Genomic DNA, 23,032 nt, shown 5'->3' on the forward strand with positions numbered 1-23,032 from the left:
CAAAGTTGGCCCATGATGACTAACCTTTCTCAAAAGTTTCATGGTGTTATGTGAATCTGTTTGGAAGTTAGGTGCCATTTTTATGATTGGCCATGCCCATGACACGCCCCATTTTGGCCAGTGGGTATGGAAAGGTAATCAGTTCTAAGTTGGCTTATTATGACCTCCTTGTCTGCAAAATGTCGTGGTGTTATATTAATCCGTGTGGAATTTAAACACCTTTTTGTGGTGGGCCACAGCCATTGCCATGCCCCCTCTTGGCCAGTGGGTGTGGAAAGTTAATCAGTTCATCCATGGTCCATGACCAACCTTTCTACAAAGTGTTGTGGTGTTATGTAAATACAGTGTTATGTAATGCCTTTTCCCTTGGATGCTTAAAGCTGTTAGACTCACGTGGTTTGGTTCTTAGTGCAACAAGATCTCGTAAACATCTGTAAAGGTTAATATGTTTTTATAATATTATATTGTAACTGAAATCAATATCAAATCAAATCAAATCGGGATCAGTGGCGATATCCATCCCTAATTCATATAATCACGACATGACCCCACCGAAAGATGACAAGCGGCAGCATTGAATTGTCAATAATGTAAAGACAGTCATACTGTAGGTTACATTAATAATGTACAGTAAAGACAGTCATAGTGTAGGTTTAGTAATAATATACAGTAAAAACAATCAAGAAAACCCCTGCAATGGCAGACACACCAGGCTCTAGTTTAGATAGGATTCCCAGATTTTATCAAATTTGTTTGCTGAGTGCAGTATACATGTAAGGCACTCTATAATAATAATAATAATAATAATACATAAGTTTTATATAGCGCTTTTCTGGGGAACTCAAAGACGCTTTACAATACATAGAAAAGTAATACAGTAAACAGAACTAAATAACAAGAACGAAAACAAATACAAATCAATAGATTGCAGAGATGGAATGGTGGTTAGAGGTAGAAGTCAGATATTGTAGGCTGTTTTGAAGAGGTGGGATTTGAGTTGGGTTTTGAAGGAGGTGAGTGAGTCGGAGTTTCTGATATTGAGAGGCAGAGAGTTCCAGAGGGTTGGGGCAGCGATGGCAAAGGCTCTGTCCCCCGTGGTGCGGTGCTTGGTTTTGGTGATGGGGGTGAGGAGGTTGGCATCAGCAGAGCGGAGACGGCACTAAATCACACAATACACTTTGCCAGCCTTTTACAGTCAAAATGGTTTTTCCTTAATCCACTGAAATACCCCCCCCCCCCTTGCGGCATAATAATTATTTTTTACTTGGGTACAGTATTGTCTACTCTACGTGGTGTTGATAAAACAGTAGCTGGAGTTTAAAGAACATCTATTGTATTTTCAAGAAACATCTTACTCCTTGTATTGATGCACTTGTTAAATTGCATGTATTAATAATAAACAAAATAGACATTATAAAACAAAAACACAACTTGTGATTTCTATTTTATTGAAATTTGTGTCTTGTGCTTATTTGTTCTTGCTTTTTCTTGCTGGGCTTCTGGGCATCCCACCATGCCCAGCAGAGTGGGCAACAGACAGGATGGGCGACTATAGTCTTTATTTATATTAGCTGATTATGATACATTTTTCCGAGATGACCAATAAACCACATTTTACAGGTTTCTGGGTCAGTCATTATGAGTGAGAAGCTCAGTTTACTAGTCTAGTCTCAAGATGTTGATGGAACACTTGCATTTAGCCTTTAGCCAACACCAATAACAGTAAGTCTTGCAGAGATTGGGAGTGCACAGAGCAGGGTATTTGGAAATACTGAGGGTATGATTTTCAATACCGTCAAAACCGTTTTCTATCTTTTTTGTTCAGCCAAAATAGGCACAAATGTCCTTGCCTGTGCTGGGCTTAGCCTAAATTATTTTTTATAGCCGAGCCGGAGGCATTATGGTTTCGGGTTGGCCATCTGTCCGTCCGTCCGTCTGTCCATCTGTACATCCGTATGTACAGTACGTCCGTCCCATGTTCGTTAGCGCGATATCTCAGGAACGCCTTGATGGAATTTCTGCAAATTTGGCTCAAACGTCCACTTGGATTCAAAGATGAACTGATTAGATTTTGGTGATCAAAGGTCAAAGTTCAAGGTCACTGTGACCTCACAAACGCCATTTTCTAGCTCGTTAACACGATATCTCAGGAACACATTGACAGAATTTCATCCCATTTGGCTCAAATGCCCACTTGGACTCAAGGATGAACTGATTAGATTTTGGTGGTCAAAGGTCAAAGTTCAATGTCACTGTGACCTCATGAACGCCACTTTCAAGCTTGTTAACGTGATATCTCAGTAACGCATTGACTGAATTTCGTCACATTTGCCTCAAACTTCCACTTGGACTCAAGGATGAACTGATTAGATTCTGGTGGTCAAAGGTCAATGTTCAAGGTTACTGTGACCTCACGGACGCCATCTTCTATCTCGTTAACGCGATATCTCAGGAGTGTCTTGACGGAATTTCGTCACACTTGGCTCAAACGACTTGGACTCAAGGATGAACTGATTACATTTTGGTGGTCAAAGGTCAAGGTCACTGTGACCTCACAAACGCCATTTTCAACCTCGTTAACTCACTAGCTCACTAACGCCTTGACAGAATTTCTTCACATTTAGCTCAAACATCAAAGTCTGGACAGACATGGATGTCAACTGCTCACTTGTTAGCCGAGGCATATATCCACGGTGCGGTCGTTCTAGTTTATTAATTTATTTTTATTTTATTCGCAATTACCGTAGTAGGCTACTTTTTTAACCTTATGAATAGGCAAGCATATACATGTACATGTTACAAGCAACACTACAGGTATATTGTTTAATAGAATAGAATAGAATAGAATAGAAGAAGCGATTTCTTTTTATTGATGGACATGAATTTATACAACAGGAACTTAGCCAACTGAAGAATTATAAAGTGGTTTTATAAAACAAAAAAAGAAGTCTAAGTGCTTTAATAAAACCACTTAGACTTCTCATGAAACAACTAGCCCAGCTATATGGCCACTAGAGGGCGCGTCTCAATGCCAGACCCATGAGAGTTCTTCTTCTTCCGTTACGCTGCATGCATATATCGTTTGTGCTGCCACTTTCGACACAGGGGTGTACAGTGTCCAATATTTGTACAAAAATGTCAATATGAGTGACCTCTGGGTGGGTTGACGGCCTGCCAAGTTTTTTTTTACTCTTCCCGAGGTTAGCTGAGAGTGTGATGTGATAGAGGGGGTCTACCCGAGCGCGTGCATATATCGTTTGTGCTGCCACTTTTGACACAGGGGTGTCCACTGTCCAACGGCTGTCCAGAAATGTCACCATAGGGCGTTTGGGTGGGTTTGACGGGCCGCCATTTTTTTTTTTACTCCTCCCGAGGTTAGCTGAGAGTGTGATGTGATAGAGGGGGTCTACCCGAGCGTGTGCATATATCGTTTGTGCTGCCATTTTCGACACAGGGGTGTTGTACAGTGTCCAATATTTGTACAAAAATGTCAATATGAGTGACCTCTGGGTGGGTTGACGGCCTGCCATGTTTTTTTTTACTCCTCCTGAGGTTAGCTGAGAGTGTGATGTGATAGAGGGTGTCCAGTGTCCAATTTGTAAAGGCTATGCACTCCAGTGAACAGCTTTTATCTATTAAGATACTGAGAAGAACGTTCTCAATGTTATTGAAACAGTTATTGTCATACAGAAACATGATTTGTATTGTATAGCTTCATTTAAATGCTTAGTTTATTAGTTTAATGTGGAAAATAATCATTTTTCAATGCCCCTGTCTGCTATATAATTGTGCAGAATCGTTCTTTTACTTTGAAAAACCTCACCGGAACTTCTTATATTCGCTAGCTCTTATTCGCTGACAGGACACAGCTCTACGAGGCTGAGCCCACTTTGGACCATTCAATGGCGCGTGTGGCAGCTTTTATTTTGAAAAAATACACACCCGACTGTACATCCTTCTGTGTTGGTGTTGGCACATTTTGACACTGCTCGCCAGACGCACGTTAGCAACAATCTCAGTAGATAAGGAGAATTATAGTTATCTTTGATGCGCTCCTCTTGTCGTGTTCAGCTCAAGCTTGTGATGTTAGCTTAGCTACTTGCTCCGACCATGTCTTCCTCCAGCAGCAGCGTGGATGGAGGGATTCAAGGGCTTCTTCTGAAACTTCACGAATCACTTTCAGACGAAGACACACGAGCTGCAGCGTTAAAATGTCATGATATTGTCGGTGATCTGGGACAGGAATGCATGCTAACACCAACCGAGAATGAACTTGGTAAGACTGTGAAGCCATTATCATGTTACGTCCCTCCATTCTCTTCTGAATGCAGATTAGAGCCAAACGTTATTGACACATCTGGCAGTTTAATGCTTTCTTACTTATTGGCAAAGGTTAAACACTGCTTAGAATATAACTTGAGATCTTTGACGATTTTCAAGGAGCCAAGCTTCAGTTCGGCATACACCTGATACACAAAGCAGCACTCGTTTTCAATAAAATGTCAACTATTTGGATCCATACAGCCTCTTCCGCCAAAATGCACTATGGTGGGCGGGGAACGAGCAGGCTGAACCAATATAAAAGTTGAGATTTTATCCAAAAGAAGTGCTGCTTGGTGCATCAGAATACACCGAATTGACTAAAACAACAAATTGCACATAGTTTCAAATGAGGCTATGAGGTGTGCACGGTCTCGGAAACTAGGCATCACTAAACTGCCAGATTTTGAATGGTGTTTGGCAGGAATCCCGCACTGTAACTATGCGAGCTAGCATCTTGTGAGTATAGCTTCAGCCGAAGTTTGTTGCCGTAAAGTAAGGTCACACTAAACTCATCGTTTTTACCATATACAGTAGTAATTTGCGGACTAGTATTCATCTTAGCAAACGTGTAGTGTTACTTTCTATTACAGACAGTAGCTACTAATGTTATGCGCATTATCAGGTGCAAGGAGGCGGGTCTTCCTGACATGCAGGTCGGTTAAAAGCAACTAATATACTCCATACATTACCTGCTCCTGTGTTATGTGTAGAGAACTCATTTTTTTTTTTTTTTGGCAATGTAATGATGCCATTGCTTATAGACAACCAGTAGGCCTACATAGCTCGGAGAACATGACTAAATAACTTTTGTGAATCGGTAGCATCTACTGGTAAGTTTGGCATAAGCAGCCCTTTATTTCAATAAATTCAGAAATTTTACATTTTAATGTTCACACTTACCGTAGCTACCTACCGCCCTTCATGGTGCATTTCGGTATTACAGATAATAATAACATAAGATATGTGTCAATAACATGGTCAACTAGAAGTGCACTCCGAGAGTGCATACCTCCGCCACCAATACTCCAGTCTGCTATGTTATGCAAATTCTGTGAGTCAGAACCCTAACCCTGACCAACCAAATCCCCCCAGCCACTCCCCTACCCGCCCTTCCAATCCTGACTTTCCCCGACCTTCCTATCCTTAGCTACGGCCACTTTCCTCTAGCCCCACTCCCTTTCCTGACCAGGCCCCCTCACACCACCCAGATACACCTAGCCACTGCCCCTACCCACCCCTCGAATCCCGACTCTCTACGACCTTCCTATCCCTAGTTACAGCCCCTTTTCTCTAATTCCGCCCCTTGCCCCGCCCCGGATCAGATCTGCGCCAAAATGTAATGGGTTCTTCCTTGGCCCCTGCTACACCCTCCCACCAAGTTTCAAGTAAATCGGCCCATTAGTTTTTCCGTAATCCTGCTAACAAACAAACAGACAGACAGACAGACAGACAGACAGACAGACAAACAGCACTGAAAACATAACCTCCTGTTCTGAATGTTAAAATTGTATTGGAATAAGTAATGCTGCTTGGTGGATTGGTAAGATAATAGACACGAGGCTGGAGCACATTCTTCACTGTTGGGAGGCAGTAGCAAATCTTCCCTAGCCTACTTAGTGGTTCCCAAACGGGGGTACTTGTACCCTGGAGGTACAGGGGGTACTTGAAGGGGAAAATAGAAAAATGTCAGAATAAATCATGAAAATAAATCAAACCTTAAAATAAATCTGCTCAGGAGGCACTAATTGCAACTCTTTCACTCCATTTCTTATTTTGTATTGATATATTCTTCAAATTTTGGGTTAGCATTCATTCATTGCATCATGCTCTTGCAGTTTTCTAAGCAAAATGTTGTAGTCAGGTAAAGGGGTACTTGCATTCAGAAATGAGTGAAAGTGGGTGCTGAAGACCAAAATGTTTGAGAACCATTGAGCTACAGGTTTTAAATATCACATACTAGGTTACAATTCATAGATGCAATAAAGTGGTGGTCCCCTTGTACAGGTATAATGTTGGGATATGGGTGCTAATATTAAAGAGTACACAAAGCAGGTCTTTTTATATCATTCATTTGAATATTGGGTAATTATATTTACAGTATTTTGGATTCTAACTCTGCACCTTCATCTTGAAGCTTTACAGACATCCTTATTGTTCTCAAAAGAATATGGCCTGCTTATCTTCCTCAGAAAATCCCTGGCATCAGACGAGGTAAGTATCTGCCAACATCCAGTAAATAACATAATAAAGAATACGGTAGCTATTTAGTTCTTTTGGTAATATAATTATCTTTTTCCAGCTCCGGGACACCCGTGTTGAGATCATATCTTTCCTGGATAAGTTCTTAGAGAAGATGCGTCCAAGAGTTAAAGGTTGGGAGAAGACTTACGCCATTGATATTAGGGTGAGTCATCCATTTGGAGCCACGTTTACAAGTTGATTTACTGAAAAATGCTGAAGTGTCTACTTTCTTTACAGGACACTTGCATGGTTGTGTACACAAAGGATAAAGGAGCTAAATGCAGGACTCCGGCGCTGGAGCTCCTCATCAAGGTTGGTTTTTAGCTGCGGCCAGCATAGCTGGACATGGGCATCTTTTCACGCAATAGCTGCAGACAGTCACAATACCTCCTAGGGACAACATTAGGGAGCAGTGATGTCATCAGTGATGTCACGTATCGATGACATCATCAGTAGTGTCAGGATGCTGAGTACCATCATTAGGGAGCAGTGGCTTCCCAAGCAGGGGCATCCCAAACGGTAGCTGGATTTTACCACAGTGGTGATGTCACAATAGCAGTGACATCATTAGCAACAAGTATCCGATCATCAGAGATCGTGACATCAGTGATTTATGACATCGCTGATGATGTCACAGACATACAGGCAGACAGATGCGTCATGCTAATGTCATAATGTTATGATGTCATAATATGTTTTGATGTAATATTTTTATTATGTCATAATGGTATTTGTTATGATTGTGTTTGGGCCGTGGTTCCCAACCCATGTCGGTCTGCAAAGCATTTGCTGCCAGGCCGAGAGGAAACTGCAAGGAGAAAAGCATCAGCAGCCTAGGGCACAGCCAGGTGCCTGCCACCCCATGGCCTGCGAAGGGTTAACCAGTGGCATGGCAGCACAGTAGCAATAAGTGCGCAATTGAGATAGAAATGTTGAAATGCCCTGCAAATGCCCTATTTCCCAGCCATTTGCAGTTGCGCGCCTGTTTAGGATAGTTACGGTAGTGAACCACGCTACTCTGCCTCTGATTGGTTAGCTTCCTTGTGTTTCATGCATTCCATATATTCCAAAGCAGCTGAGAGCAGATGAAGACAGACAACGTCAGGTCCTCCAGCTAAAAAACATCAGGGCACACTGATTGACAAGCACATTTGAAAATAGCACTTCATATCAAACCTGACATCTAGCATAGACCAAGCCCAACCACCGAGTCCTATTTCATTTTCATTCTCGGAGCCTCCACTGAAACTGCTTGGAGCCCCCCTGGGGAGGCCCACCTCACACTTTGAAAACCTCTGGAATAGGCTATACTTCTGAGCAGGGCGATACGGTTGAAATCAATATCACAAAAATCCTGGTTTTATTCTGATTACGTGAACTCACATTATGTTTCCTTCTGCGGATCAGTCTGGCCTCCAGCCCGCCCACAGCAGTTTCAGTGAGTGGGTCCTCGCCTTTCAGTAGTGGGTCCATGCCTTTCAGTGAGTGGGTCCATGCCTTTCAGTAGTGGGTCCATGCCTTTCAGTGAGTGGGTCCATGCCTTGTCCATGCCTGGTCCGCGCATTTTGTCTGTGCCTCTACAGCTACTACACTATTTGTATATGTTAAGGAGTCTCGTGGCCTGTGAGAAGAAACTGTCCCTCAAGCGATTTGTGCGTGCTCTTGGGACCCTGTATCTCCTCCCTGAGGGTAGCAGGGAGAACAGACTGTTGTGGGGGTGGTTTGTGTCTTTGATGATCTTCAGGGACCTCCTGAGGCACCGCTGGTTTTACAGATCTTGCAGTTCTGGCAGCTCACATCCTGTTACGTGCTGGGCCGCGCGCCTCACCCTTCTTAGCGCCCTGCGGTCCATGGTGGTGCAGTTCCCGTACCAGGTGGTGAAGCAGCCAGTCAGCAGGCTTTCAATGGTGCCTCTGTAGAAGTCCCTGAGGATTTTTGGCCTTAGCCCGAATTTCTTCAGGCGCCTGAGTCCGTGTAGTCGCTGTTGGGCCTTTTTGACAACAGTGGCGGTGTGGTTGGCCCATGTCAGGTCCTGGTGGATATTGACTCCCAGGTACTTGAAGCTGTCCACCCTTTCCACCACTGTGCCGTTGATGGTGATTGGGGGGGGGGGTGTGCCCCCCCCCTCTGTAGTCTACAATGACCTCCTTTGTCTTGGAGATGTTCAGAGAGAGGTGGTTGTCCTGGCACCATTGTTCCAGGGCCTCCACCTCCTTTCTGTAGGATGTCTCGTTGCTCCTGGAGATCCGCCCCACTTAGCTTCGGAGGCTTTTGACTAATTCATTTCTTTTATGCTTGTATCTCTTTTTTTATATTCTTGATTGATCTGTTATGTGCATTTTAGTCAAGTCAAGTCAAGTCAAATTTTATTTATATAGCACCTTTCATACACAAGGCAATTCAAGGTGCTTTACAAAAAAATTATCGAAAAAACAAGCAGCAAAGCAATGCACATATAAAAAACACAGCCGACAGTTTTAGTTAAAATATATACTCAAATTAACAAACATGAAACATTATTTCTGTTTTAAATAAGTTACAAGGCACTCTTCAGTATTATTATTACATGTACAGTCCATTTGTTGGAAATGTACAGGAATCTTTTTTTAAATTACAGGCCGAGAGAGGCAGTAGTTTAGTAGCAGTTAAAAGCAAGAGTAAACATAAAGGTCTTTAGCTTGGATTTAAAAATAGGCAGAGTAGGGGCAGATCTAATGTGTTCAGGGAGTTTGTTCCAGTTATGAGAGGCATAGTGGGAGAACGCGGCTTCACCATGTTTTGATTTGGTCCTCGGGACAATTAGTAGACCAGTGCCTGAAGATCTCAGGGATCTGGATGGTTCATAGTGTAGAAGCATTTCAGAGATGTAGTGTGGGCCTGACCCGTTGAGAGATTTGTAAACTATTAGCAGAATTTTAAAGTCTATTCTAAGATTTACTGGCAGCCAATGCAGGGATTTGAGAACTGGTGTAATGTGTTCAGCTTTCTTGGTTCTTGTTAGAACTCTAGCAGCCGCATTCTGAATGAGCTGTAGTTGTTTAATAGCTTTTTTGGGAAGACCATTGAAAAGACTGTTGCAGTAGTCTAGCCTGCTAGAAATGAAAGCATGAATTAGTTTTTCAAGATCTTGTTTGGACATGTAGCCCCTAATCCTTGCTATATTTTTTAGATGATAGAAGGCAGATTTTCTTATAAGCTTGATGTGGGAGTTGAAATTTAGATCAGAGTCAATAATAATGCCAAGATTTTTTACCTGGTCCTTTGGCTTCAAAGATAGGGATTCGAGGTGAGCAGTAACTTTGAGCCTATCTTCTTTTTTGCCGAAGACAATTATCTCTGTTTTGTCTTTATTAAGTTGGAGAAAATTCTGGCACATCCAATCATTAATTTGCGCAAGGCACTGACACAGTGTCTCTATGGGGGCATAGTCATCCGATGAGAGGGCTATGTAGAGTTGGGTGTCATCTGCATAGCTATGATAAGCTATTTTGTTTTTTTGCATAATTAGGCCCAGAGAGAGCATATAAAGGTTAAACAGGACAGGACCTAAAATTGATCCTTGGGGTACCCCACATGTCATTTTGGTTTGGTCAGATGTGTAGTTGCCAATGGAGACAAAGTAGTTCCTGTCTTGCAGATAAGATCTGAACCACTCTAGGACCGTGCCGGAAAGCCCGACCCAGTTTTCCAGTCTGTCCAATAGAATTTCGTGGTCAACCGTATCAAAGGCAGCGCTGAGGTCTAGTAACATTAAGATTGAGATTTTACCTGAATCAGTGTTCATTCGGATGTCATTTCTAACTCTGATAAGCGCAGTTTCGGTGCTATGATGGGGTCGGAAGCCTGATTGGAAGGGATCTAGGAGATAGAAAGGTATTGAGTTGTTGGTAGACAGTTTTTTCGAGTATTTTGCTAATAAAGGGAAGTTTTGATATTGGTCTGTAATTGCTGATTATAGAGGGGTCGAGGCTACGCTTCTTTAGCAAGGGCTTAACAACTGCAGTTTTTAGAGATTTTGGAAAAATGCCTGTAAGAAGAGAGGTATTAATTATCTTCAGTATGTCGGTCGCCAGGCAACTGTAGACATTTTTTAGAAAGCTTGTTGGCAGGGTGTCTAGGCAACACGATGAGGATTTAAGGCCTCGTATCGTTTCTTCTAGTTTCTTGTGGTCAATGACATAGAACTGAGTCATGTTAATTAAGCACCTATTCTGTGGGTGCGGCGGAGCCACATTTGTTCTTGATGTGGAAATAGTTAGTCTGATATTTATAATTTTATCCCTAAAGAAGGTCGCAAATTCATTGCATTTGACATTGGATAGAAGATCAGGGGCAATTTGTGGGGGGGGGTTTGTCAGCCTGTCAACAGTGGCAAAAAGAGTGCGAGCGTCATTGGTGTTTTTGCTGATAATGTCGGAGAAGAAGAATTTTCTGGAATTTTTTAGTTCCTGGTTGTAGGAGTGAAGACTATTTTTATAGATGTCATAATCGATGTGAAGTTTAGTTTTCCGCCATTTGCGCTCGGCTTTCCTACAATCTCTTTGTTCTCTTTTATGTTATGTGTATTGTATGTCCTGTTTTTTAAGACCAGGGACCATGTTGGAAATAAGTGTCTGACCTTTCCAATGTGCATCCCTTGGATTTTTGCTCTTTTAATCCAAATAAAATCAATCAATCAATTAGGATTAAAATGAATGGATGTCTGTTCTGTAGGTTCTTCATATGACGAAGGCTTCCAGTGTGGCAGCAGACTTGAGAGTCTGTGAAATATTCAACAGATACTACAGCGAGCTCTGTCAGAAGAACAAACTAGCGGATTCGGGTGAGTTTTCCCCTCTGTTGTTGTTTTACCGCCTCACCCGAATGACTTTACCCAGATGGTGAAAATATGAACTACTGAACCATATGAATTTCTTTTTGTTACCATCACAATAGTCCTTGGTAAAATCTACGAGCTGCTGGGAGTTCTTGGAGAGGTCCACCCCAGTGAGATGGTAAACAACTCTGAGAAACTCTACAAAGCCTATCTAGGAGAGCTAAAATCACAGGTATGTGTGTAAATGACATGGGTATGAAATGCCATATCTGGAAGAAATCAATGTTATTCTCAGGCAGCGCTCAGAGTTTCTCATTCATAGAACCAGACAGCGGTAATACTTCCAAGGCTCCAGACCAATTCATCTGCTGGCTATGAGGATCAGGGCTAACGAACAGTTTGCTGACATACCAGCTAATTAGAACAGAGAATGGTGATGTAACAACAGATCCCATGGATATTAATAACACATTCAGATCCTTTTACTCCAATCTATACAAATCAGACATAATGTTTGACGAGGATAAATGTGACATCTTCCTCAGTAAAGTAGAATTGCCATGTCTTGCTGAAGATGTCTCAAAACGACTGGCTGAGACAATAACTTTAGAGGAACTTAAAGCAGCAGCACTTGATATGCAGAGGGGGAAGTCACCTGGCCTGGACAGCATACCTCAAGATTTATTTCGCTTTTTGGGACCTTCTAGGTCCCTTAATGCTTGACATGATCCATTACTCTATAGAACACAGAAGTTTTGCAAGGGGTGTGAATCTAGCTGTCATCTCATTACTTTTGAAAAAGGACAAAAACCTGACGGACTGTAGCAGCTATAGACCTATTAGTTTGCTCAATGCTGACCTTAAAATCTATGCTAAAGTTCTCTCCCGACGTCTTCAGCACCACATGACATACCTAGTTAACTCTGATCAAACTGGTTTAATAAAGGGTCGTCTTGTCAATGATAACGTCAGACGATTATTACACATCATTGATGCCGGTATAGATATTAAATCACCAGCAGCTGTTTTGTCCTTAGACACCACAAAGGCATTTGACAGACTTGAGTGGCCTTTTTTGTGGTCTGTCCTTGAGGTCATGGGATTAGGGAAGGAGTTCATTCATATGATAAGAGTCTTATACTCTACCCATCAGCAATGGTCCTTACAGGCAAAATATGCTCTCCCTTATTCCCTGTATCGTGTTCCAGGCAGGGCTGTCCCTTGAGTCCTGGACTCTTCGCGCTCTCCCTCGAGCCAATAGCTCAATTAATTTGTCAATCAACCACCATCAGCCCTATCTCTATTGGTAACATGCAGCATCACGTGGCCCTGTACGTAGATGATGTCTTGATCTTCATGGAGGACCCTGCTGGGTCTGTACCTCCTCTTAGCATTATTTGAAGAGTTTGGAGCCTTATCAGGGTTTAAAATAAACTGGGCTAAGTCAGCTTTACTCCCCTTAAATGTGACAGCTAGATCAGCCTCTCTTCCTGCAGAGATTCCCATAGTCAGTCATTTTAAGTACCTTGGTATTGAAATATTTCCTTCTCTCAATAAGATTATCAAATACAATTATAATGAAACACAAAGTTCTTAAAGAGTTAGACAGGTGGACAAGTCTCCCCAACTCCTTACAAGCTCGCAGTTCCATAATAAAAATGAATATAGTGCCTAGGGTCAATTTTGTCAGTGCCATGCTTCCGCTGCCACCTCCTGCTGGTTACTGGGAGAAAATTCAATCTGCAGTCTCCAAGTTCATTTGGAATAAAAAGCGACCGCCCCTTAAAATGTCTACAACTCAGCGTAAGAGGTTGGATGGTGGCTTAGCTATACCAAATTTTAAATTATACTCTTGGTCCTTTGAAATGAGACCCCTAGCTAATTGGTTTGACTCCCATTCTAATGTCTCTTGGCGTGCACTAGACTAGAGGATAGGGTTTGTCCATGGAGATTACAAGACATGATTTTTGCAAACATTTCAATCAAACAGTGCCAGCTTTGGTTTGGCCCTCTTATCACACAGATGATACACATGTGGCATCTGGCACAGAAACTATGTTCAATTCCATGTTTATGGCATCTCAGTACTCCAATCTTTAACAACAAGCAACTCCTCATTGACCATAGACCAATTATTTTTTCACTGATGATGTCATAACACAATGTGATGTCATATTCGGGACCTGTAAAGGTTTGATCTGCAAGTCCTCTGCAGTTGTCCATAGATTTATCTCACGGCAACCTTCTGCAACAGTTCCCTTCTTCGAACCTTGCAGACTCAGCTATCCAGTGCTACAGCGTTCCCAGTCTTGGCCATCCAGTATCCGCACATAAATCCTCCAGTCTCACAGTATGCCTAACAACTGCAGAGGACTTGTAAAAAAAAAAAGAAATACCATATCCGATAACAACTGCCAAGCGCGTAAATATGTCTTTGACTGACATTTATTTAGTCATGGTTTCCTTTCATGTTTTCATTTCAGATGACCTCTTCAACAAAGGAGCCAAAACTGACTGTTGTGGCGGGATGCTTGAGAGGAATCACTGCTCTGATGGTCAACTTCACTAAAACCATGGAAGAAGGTGGGGAGTCATATACACATGGCTGCTTTTTCTTTTTATAAGTATGCTGACCTATAAAGCCACACGTGGAGTATATTCTCCATTCTTGTCTATGACTATGACAGCGTGAATTGTCCTTAAATGGTTTGTGTCTCTGACTTGTGCAGACCCAACAACATCAAAGGAAATCTTCCAGTATGCCCTGATGACGATCCGTCCACAGGTAAATAAATACCCTTGTAAAAAAGACTTGTACATATGTTATGCTGCATTTGCAAACTGTGCTTTTGTGTCATTGCATTTCACATAACATATAACACTTTAATAACATTCCTCTTCAATGCCTTGTTTCTGAATCTTTGTTGTAGATGGAAATGAATCGCTATGCTGTCACCTTTGGTAAGGCTTACAATTTCCCTTGTACAATAAACATTAGACTTTCTTCAACTGTAACTGTACATTTACAACAAGGGGAATGGAACACTTCACTCACGCGAGTGAAGTGTTCCATTCACTAGGGTTGAAAAATGTCAACTCGAGCAAACGGGCGATTCAAATGAGGTCATTCACGCCACAAAAATGTGTGTCTCACCTTATTCGCACCACCTGGGGCGAAATCCCATCTTCTGGGCGTTTGCATTGGCTTTGTATGTAATCTCGTCGCACGAGTTTGTGAAAATGGCCCCGGTGTGAACGCCCAGAAAGAATACAACTGCATGTTGTGTTTCTTGGACAGCTGGCCTGAGGCTGTTTGCCAAGCATGCAGGCCAGTTCAGCAGCTGCCTGATGGACCACTACATAGCCCTGTTTGACGTCATGTCCAAGCTCTGTGGACACATCAATGCTGAGATGAAGAAGACCAGCTACAATGCACTGGAGTCCTTCCTTAAACAGGTAAACACTAAAGGGGCAGTTCACCCAAAAATTACAATTCTGTCATCATCTACTAACCGTCATGCCAGTTGAAACAGTTGACGTTTTGAAGGTGAAGGTTGGCAGCACAACTGGAGCGAAAACCACTCACCTTTGACTGCAGTTGTACTGTACTGAAGTTAATCAGGACTGGTTTTCTCTCCAGTCGTGCTGCCAACCTCCCTGTTTATATGGGCAAACTTCACCTGTGTTTCAGCTGGCATGAGGTTTAGTAGGTGATCGCAGAATTTTCATTTTTCGGTGAACTGTTCTAAGGGCTTTTTCCACGATACACGCACATGCACAGAGACTGTCGACTTTCACTGGGTTGATGCTAGAATGGATCAGCCTGAGGGGCCTAACCCCGTCTCGGACCATAACCCTGACAAATCATCACTCCCCATGCCTAAACCTAACACCTAAACCAGGGGTTTTCAAAGTGTGGCAAAGTGTGGCCTCCCCCCAAATGTTTTATATAATTGTAATTATATAAATATCTATATATATATCTATATATCTATATCTATATCTATATATATATATATATATATATATAGATATATAGATATATATATATATATATATATATATATACAGGGCTTAAAATTAACTTTGCAAACTGGGGGGGAATTCCCCCCTTATGTTTTTCAGATAGGGGGGATTTATAGACTGGGGGGATTTTTTCAGCCGATACGATAACCGGTAAATATCTGCTTCTCCTGTCCGATAACAGATACGATAATAATAATTTAACATTTTTGTCTTTACTTAACTCATTGAGTGCCATGGACGAACATGTTCGTCATTTCAAATAGTAACGTAGAGTGCCAAGGACGGACATGTTCGTCAATTGCGTTTTTTGACGGGGGGGTGTCGATCTAAGCCTCTTACATCGCCTCTTACAATATGGTAGCTATTGAATGTGTCTAACCTATTTTACAGAACCCTTAGGTGGCGACAGTGCTCTCCACATAACAGAAAGGCAAGGAAAAAACAAAGAAGAAGTCGTTATGGAAACGGAAATCGCATCGCATCCGTATGCATCGATATGCTGAAGCATAACGTTACTGCAGCTGTGCCTGCAGCAGCCAATCTGCTCCCACAATTGAGCCGCTCCGTGTCGGTTGCGACAGCACATCCGCTCATCCACACCGTGGAGTTGTTATTATTCTCAACTGGAAGCATGGTTGCCGGTGACAAACACACGCGGAACGCTGTAAAAAAGCTGGATGTCGCGCACCCTTCACTGTGCGCACAGCAAACAAAGCAGAGAGCCACCACAGACACTCCCATACAGGAGGAGTGTGCAGTTGAGGCGGGCCGGGGCGGGGGGGGGGGGGGGGGGAGGGCACGCAGAGCAGCACACAACACCCAGACAGACCCAGGCAGCAGGACAGGATGGACAAACGCAAGCCAGAATATCCGATGCCCACCAGCAGCAAATCAAGACCAGCAAGAAGCTGCAACCAGCAGCGCACGCAGGGGCCAGCGCTGCTGGTTGTAGCTAAAAAATATTATTCTGCCAAACAAAATTCCCTGGCCTTCACTGTTTTATTGAAGGAAATTATTTTTGAGGTGTGACTACATTAGAAAAGATTAGCTTCAGAGTCAGTGATGTGCTTGAAATGTTTAATTTCACAAAAGGCCAATTATCTCAGCTTCTAGAAAAAAATTGCTGTTTTTGGATGAATCAAGCTATCTTCTCCGGCTCATAACTAAAGAACGGAAAATGGGATCAATAAACTTTTTTTTGCAGATGATAGAATAGAGTCTCATCGTTCTTTGTGCGTGTTCAGTGTTTACATAGTAATATCACACAATATTCTGTGGGCCTCGAGAAATCACTGAAAACGCTCTGAAACTCTGGCACTGGGAGCGTCCGTTCTCCAAAAGTGGCTGGCACTCAATGAGTTAACCTGTAGTTTATGCACACCTGGGGTATTATAATATGATATGAGTGTTTTAGTTAGTTGTTGGAGTGTGTATCACTCAATACAAAAATAAAGGCTTTAATACAACCGAAAGCCTATGGCTGCTTAGTCTCCAGATAAAACACAATGCCAAAAGACATAGTAATTAGACTCTTATTCAGGGATGCAAAGTCATGGATAGTTAAAAATGTGACAGATACCAGGGCAGACACAAAATCATTCACTAAGTGCCCTATTTTGGGATGAAAAAGGTGACTCGCTGTTACCTAAAGGTGACTAGTTTGCATCCCTGCTTATTCTCTTATTCTTATTCGCTTCAGGTTATATTCTTTTAGTATGGCGATTTTCTCTTTGCAAATGAGGCAGGTGGCAATAATCACTCTCCCACTTCTCCTGAAACTGTCTGTGCTCGTCATCAACCTTTCTTTTGCCTTTTGACAGCGACATGTTGACTTCTCAACAAAAGACAACATTTTAGCGTGCAAATGTTTTTCTTTCCACTTGGTTTTTCACTCAGGTGAACCGAATCACCTGCTAATGAAGTGGATTTTACAGAGGGCCGCTGGCCTGGAGTGTGAAGCCGTGTTGCCAGATACTGCTGACGGTTTCCAGCACAATGAGTTCAAAACCCGCCAAAATGGGCACAAAACCACCCAAGAACTGCACATCTATGGAAATGTATCTGGCAACCCTGGTGTGAAGTGCGGCTCATCTGTAAATGGTCTGCATGAAATCAGCGCCTCGTCCAGGCTCCTCGGGAGCGCTCTCCGTGTTTTACAATGAGCGGAGGTGCGGGCCCTATGTGCTATAACTATTTTCACTATAACGTGATATCAAGAGTCAAGCCTCTGCTTAAGAAAGCCTCCCTTGACCCTACTGCTATTCAGAACTACAGACCTGTCTCTCTTCTCTCATTCCTTTCCAAAACCCTCGAACGAGCAGCGTCCGACCAACTTTCTCTCTATCTCTCCCAGAATGACCTCCTGGACCCTCTGCAGTCCGGTTTCAAGGCCTCTCACTCTACTGAGACAGCTCTTCTTGCAGTCACAGAGGCCCTTCACACTGCTAAGGCCTCATCCCTCTCCTCTGTCCTTGTCCTCCTTGACCTGTCCGCTGCTTTCGATACAGTCAACCACCAAATCCTTCTTTCCACTCTGTCTGACCTCGGCATCTCAGGTTCTGCACACTCCTGGTTTGCTTCCTATCTCTCTAACCGCTCATACCAGGTCTTATGGAGAGGGTCCGTCTCCAGATCCTGCCCTCTTACCACCGGTGTCCCCCAGGGCTCAGTCCTGGGCCCCTTACTTTTCCTTCTCTATATCAGATCTCTTGCCCATGTGATCTCATCTCATGGCTTTTCTTATCACTGCTGTGCTGATGACACCCAGCTTTTCCTTTCCTTCCCCCCCTCCGACACCCAAATCGAGGCTCGCATCTCTGCATGCCTCAAAGACATTGGTGACTGGATGTCTGCCCACCACCTCAAGCTCAATCTTGGTAAAACAGAGCTACTCTTCCTCCCAGGGGAAGACTGCCCTCTCGCAGATCTCTCCATCTCCATTGACAATACCACTGTGCTTCCCTCCCAAACAGCTAAGAACCTTGGGGTGATCCTTGACAACCAGCTGTCTTGCTCGGCCAACATACTGTAGCTGCGACAGCACGCTCCTGTAGGTTCTCCCTCTACAACATCCGCAAAATCCGTACCTTTCTCACAAGGGAAGCGACTCAACTCCTAGTCCAGTCTCTTGTTACCTCCCGCCTGGACTACTGCAACGTGCTCCTGGCCGGCCTACCTGCCGCCGACATCCGACCGCTTCAGCTCATTCAGAACGCTGCAGCCCGTCTGGTATTCAACCAACCCAAATTCTCTCATGTCACTCCCCTCTTCCGTGACCTTCACTGGCTTCCCATCTCGGCACGCATCAAATTCAAGACACTGGTACTGGCCTACAGGGCAGTACACCAGACAGCTCCTCTGTACCTGCAATCTATGGTCAGGTTCCAAACCTCTCACCGCTCCCTTCGCTCCTCCACTAGTGCAGGACGCGTCGCCACTCCTTCGCTACGGGGGCTAAAAAGTCGCTCATCCCGATCGCGACTCTTCTCGTCCCTGGCACCTCAATGGTGGAATGAGCTTCCACCTTCAGTCAGGACGGCTGAATCACTGCCGATCTTTCGGAAAAGACTAAAGACACACCTTTTCATGCTCCATCTGGGCCCTTCTTGAACTAACTTCTTTCTCTCTCTAAAAAAAAACTTTACCACTATTCCTTCAGATGTTGTCATAGACTGTGTTGCATAGTTGATTGCTCTATTGCTGACAAAAATGTGTTATTGTAAGTCGCTTTGGATAAAAGCGTCTGCCAAATGACGTAATGTAATGTAATGTATATCAAGTGGTGGGCCGTATGAAATCGTTTTAGGGGCCGTGTCTGGCCCGGTTTGAGACCCCTGCCGTAAACCATTGCGGGATTACTCCCCCTTTATAAATTGAAAATATGCGGGAATTTCCAAAAAGATGCGCGAATCTTGCAATCCCGCGCCAAATTTTAAACCCTGATATATATATAAATAAACAGCTGAGAAAAGCCCTGTGCACAGCAGTGCTCTTCTCCTGGGTGCTGGCTGGTGCAGGGTGAATCACAAGAGTAAAAAAGAAGTTCTCTAGCGCACACCAGGGTAGGAAAATAGACACTTTATTCACTTTTAGGCTACATTAAAAACAGGAAACAAGGCGAACAACGCGTTTCACAAAGTGCTTCATCAGGTTCGCTATAGGGTCTGAGACTGCCACCAGGTATGCATTTAAGTCATCAGTTGCTGATTGGCTGATTGGCAGGTGTCAATCACCCAAAGAGGTGCCCACAAGAATACAAAATGGAGTCACCAGAAAATTCACTAATAGAAAAAGGGGGGAGGGGAATTTTCAGGAAAAGATACAAGATACAATATATATTCACAAAATGCATATTAAATGGTTCACAGAATTGATATATATATATTAATAATTCCTATTATTCCTATTATTCCTTCCTATTATTGTTGTATGTTCCACTCAGGCATACAAATTTGTTGCAAAAATGTTGTAAATATCTTCATCTTTATTTTTTAAGATTTTAAAACATCTTTATTCTTCTTGTTTCAAACATCATCACTGTGCACCACTGCTTTTCAAAGGTATCTCACCCATTGTGCGTAAATCCTTATGTGCGCTCATCAGTGGCCCCAGTCAATATGACTCTCCTGAATTAAATCATTCAAAGCCTTGAATATTTCTTCTGCAGTAGTGCGAGCTGGCAGAGGATGGCAAAACAAAAACTCCTCCTGGACACTGAGCTCTTTAATTTAACGTACGTAAACCATTAGTTGAGCACAGTTGGCGACGTCGGTAGACTCATCCAGCTGAATGGAGAAGAAAGGGCTGTCATGAATACCTGTTCCTTCACGCCAGATGCCATATCTGCGATGCGGCGCTGGATTGTATTGTCAGACATTGGGATATCTAGCTTAGCGGCAGAAGCTCCTCCCATCATTACCAAACATATATCTATAGCAGCAGGGAGGATTAATGTTTCACCAATGTTGTGGGGTTTTCCAGCCTTAGATGCGTAACGCCACACGATATGATGCTTTGGTAGCCTTTGTATTTACAGTGCTAATAAATGTATCTACCGGTACTTTCTGCTGTGACAGCAATTCTTGAAACTTCCTATGGAAAAACTCCCGTGGCTTGGCCATTGAATTTGGGTGCTTGGTCTCAATATGACGCCGGAGTTTACATAGTCTCATACTGTAATTTGCTAGTCACTTCTTTTTCTTTTTCTTCTTTTTTTCACTATTTTCTGCTCGCACCAGATCCTGTCTCCTCCCTCACAGTAGGTACTAAATAACGTTTCATTTTGCTCCACCACGGCACGCATAGCTAAAGTTAGCTACCAGAGTTGTTGTTTTTTCTTCTTCTCTGTTTTTTCCCCAACACGTCTGGCCTCCCCTGAAGCTCTCTCACCCCCCCCAGGGGAGGCACGCCTCACAGTTTGAAAACCGCTGACCTAAACCCAACCAATCATCACTCCTCATGTCCCTCCGGTGATCCATTCTTCAGGGATGGAAACTAATGTGAAAAAGGTGACAGATAATAGGGCAGACACAAAATAATTCACTTAAGTGCCCTATTTTGGGATTAAAAATGTGACTAGTTTGCATCCCTGATTCTAGCATTGACCCTTACACTTCTGGTTAAGAACTGTAGCATGCTAATAAAATAAAAGTCCTTCTGATGAGTCCTTCTGATTCATTGTCAATGGAGCCACCCGTGAGCAGTTAGAGATCCAAATATTTCGAAAGTCTCATACCCCGGCTGTGTGTTGGATGGTTATTTTCAGGTTGCGATCCTGGTGGCGGAGAACATTGAGGAGCACAAAAGCAAGTTGAAGTTCTTCATGCAGAAGTTCTGCTCCATTATTAAGACCATGGACTCCACATACAAGGAGCTGTCTATCGCCATCCGGGGATATGGATTCTTTGCAGCTGTATGTGTGTCACTTTATTAGCTTGAATTTATATCTCTGCTTGTATCAGTGTTATTCTATACTCTTATCACAGAAAATGTCACAATATTCAATGTTATCCAATATCGCCCAAACCTAATTCTTGCATTGCTTGTAATTTGCTTTTGTTATGCTTGTGTAGTCAACTGGACAGTTTGAAGGTTGGATGTTTATTTGAGGCCCTAATAGCTTACATATTATCTAGACGTCTTAGTCTCACACAGATACTAGACAATTGGAGATCTCTCCGCCTACAGTACCAATTTTCTGGGGATTTCATTATTTGATTCAGCGACAAAAATCAACAAACTCTGAAGGAGTTTTCTTATGTGACTGCGGCTAAGCCATCCTACAAGCCTAATGCACGTGTTGCTGGTAGGACAGTGTTTACAAACACACGACTTCTGCATGTCACCGCCCCCAATATGTAGGGCCGCCCCAAAATACGGTGGACTTGTTTTTCCACCCAGTTTTAACAACGAAAGCTGGGAGATTGTCCTCAGTCTCTAGTTGAGTGAAGTGTATAGACTAGGGCATTCACGACTAGTGAATTTTACTAGTCGACTACTCGTCCCTAAAGGTAGTCGACTAGTCGTTTTTTTTTTTTTTTTTTTTAATCTTTAAGAAAGAACATGAGGTATTTACACGACATACATGGACTATCATATCCCATATCCCCCACAAAGAACATCAAAACAAAACAAGAAAACTGCATAAGATACACAATAATCCAAGAACAAACAAGACTATTGGACAAACAACCAAACAAAAACAATGCATTCAGCTCCTATCCTGATAAGCCTAATGACACTGGGGTAAAAAGTTCTTAAAGTCAAACTCTGTATGTGGTTGCCATATTTTGGGGATGTCTAAGAATCTGCCTTTGCTCTTGTAGTAAATGTTATCCAACGTATGGTAGCTTGAGACTTCATTCCACCAGTGAACTACAGCTGGCGGATTGGATGCTTTCCAATTTAAAGCTATGCATTTCCTAGCTGCCAAGAGGGCAAGATCTATGTATTTACTTTGAATGCATTGTTTTTGTTTGGTTGTTTGTCCAATAGTCTTGTTTGTTCTTGGATTATTGTGTATCTTATGCAGTTTTCTTGTTTTGTTTTGTTGTGTTTTGATGTTCTTTGTGGGGGATATGGGATATGATAGTCCATGTATGTCGTGTAAATACCTCATGTTCTTTCTTAAAGATTATTATTATTATTATTATTATTTTTTTTTAATTATTATTATTTTTTTGCTAAAACGACTAGTCGACTACTAAGCACAGTGTCGACTAGTGGTTTTACTAGTCGACTAGTCTGTGAATGCCCTAGTATAGACTGGCAACTGATTCTAGCACAGATGTGTTTCACATTGCAATCTGTACATTCTTGTTGTTGCTCTGTAGCCATGCAAAAAGGTTTGCCCTCAAGATGTGGAACTGATGTACACAGAGCTGATCCAGCGCTGCAAACAGATGTACCTAACCGAGTCCGACAGGGATGACGAAAGCTTCTACCAGTTGCCAAGCTTCCTGGACTCTATCGCCAGTGTCATCATTCACCTGGACAAGGTAGTGACCTCATTAGTTCAGCTACAGAATATATAGCCTGCCCTACTGCATCGTGATTCACCGGCATTGAGGAGCCCAGCCTAATACTGTAAGCTACTGAGATGTCTAAGCACCGGTTAGCCTGGTTGTT

General features: G+C 42.8%; 1 protein-coding gene across 1 annotated transcript in view; it reads left to right on the plus strand.

The window, feature by feature from the left end:
* Window positions 1-4,110: 4,110 nt before the first annotated feature.
* The window catches only part of prkdc (protein kinase, DNA-activated, catalytic subunit), a gene marked incomplete at its 5' end in the record, with an annotated part of 156,664 nt that continues 137,742 nt past the window's right edge, over window positions 4,111-23,032 (plus strand). Inside the window, 12 exons of the mRNA XM_083654725.1 lie at window positions 4,111-4,276; window positions 6,458-6,534; window positions 6,623-6,727; window positions 6,802-6,876; window positions 11,278-11,386; window positions 11,500-11,612; window positions 13,864-13,963; window positions 14,110-14,165; window positions 14,311-14,341; window positions 14,679-14,836; window positions 21,171-21,317; window positions 22,738-22,902. Coding sequence (XP_083510851.1) covers window positions 4,111-4,276; window positions 6,458-6,534; window positions 6,623-6,727; window positions 6,802-6,876; window positions 11,278-11,386; window positions 11,500-11,612; window positions 13,864-13,963; window positions 14,110-14,165; window positions 14,311-14,341; window positions 14,679-14,836; window positions 21,171-21,317; window positions 22,738-22,902 — 1,302 coding nt within the window. The remainder of the gene's footprint in view (window positions 4,277-6,457; window positions 6,535-6,622; window positions 6,728-6,801; window positions 6,877-11,277; window positions 11,387-11,499; window positions 11,613-13,863; window positions 13,964-14,109; window positions 14,166-14,310; window positions 14,342-14,678; window positions 14,837-21,170; window positions 21,318-22,737; window positions 22,903-23,032) is intronic.

The sequence above is a fragment of the Poromitra crassiceps genome (assembly GCF_964638095.1).
Source record: "Poromitra crassiceps genome assembly, chromosome: 2".
Lineage (NCBI taxonomy): Eukaryota > Metazoa > Chordata > Actinopteri > Beryciformes > Melamphaidae > Poromitra > Poromitra crassiceps.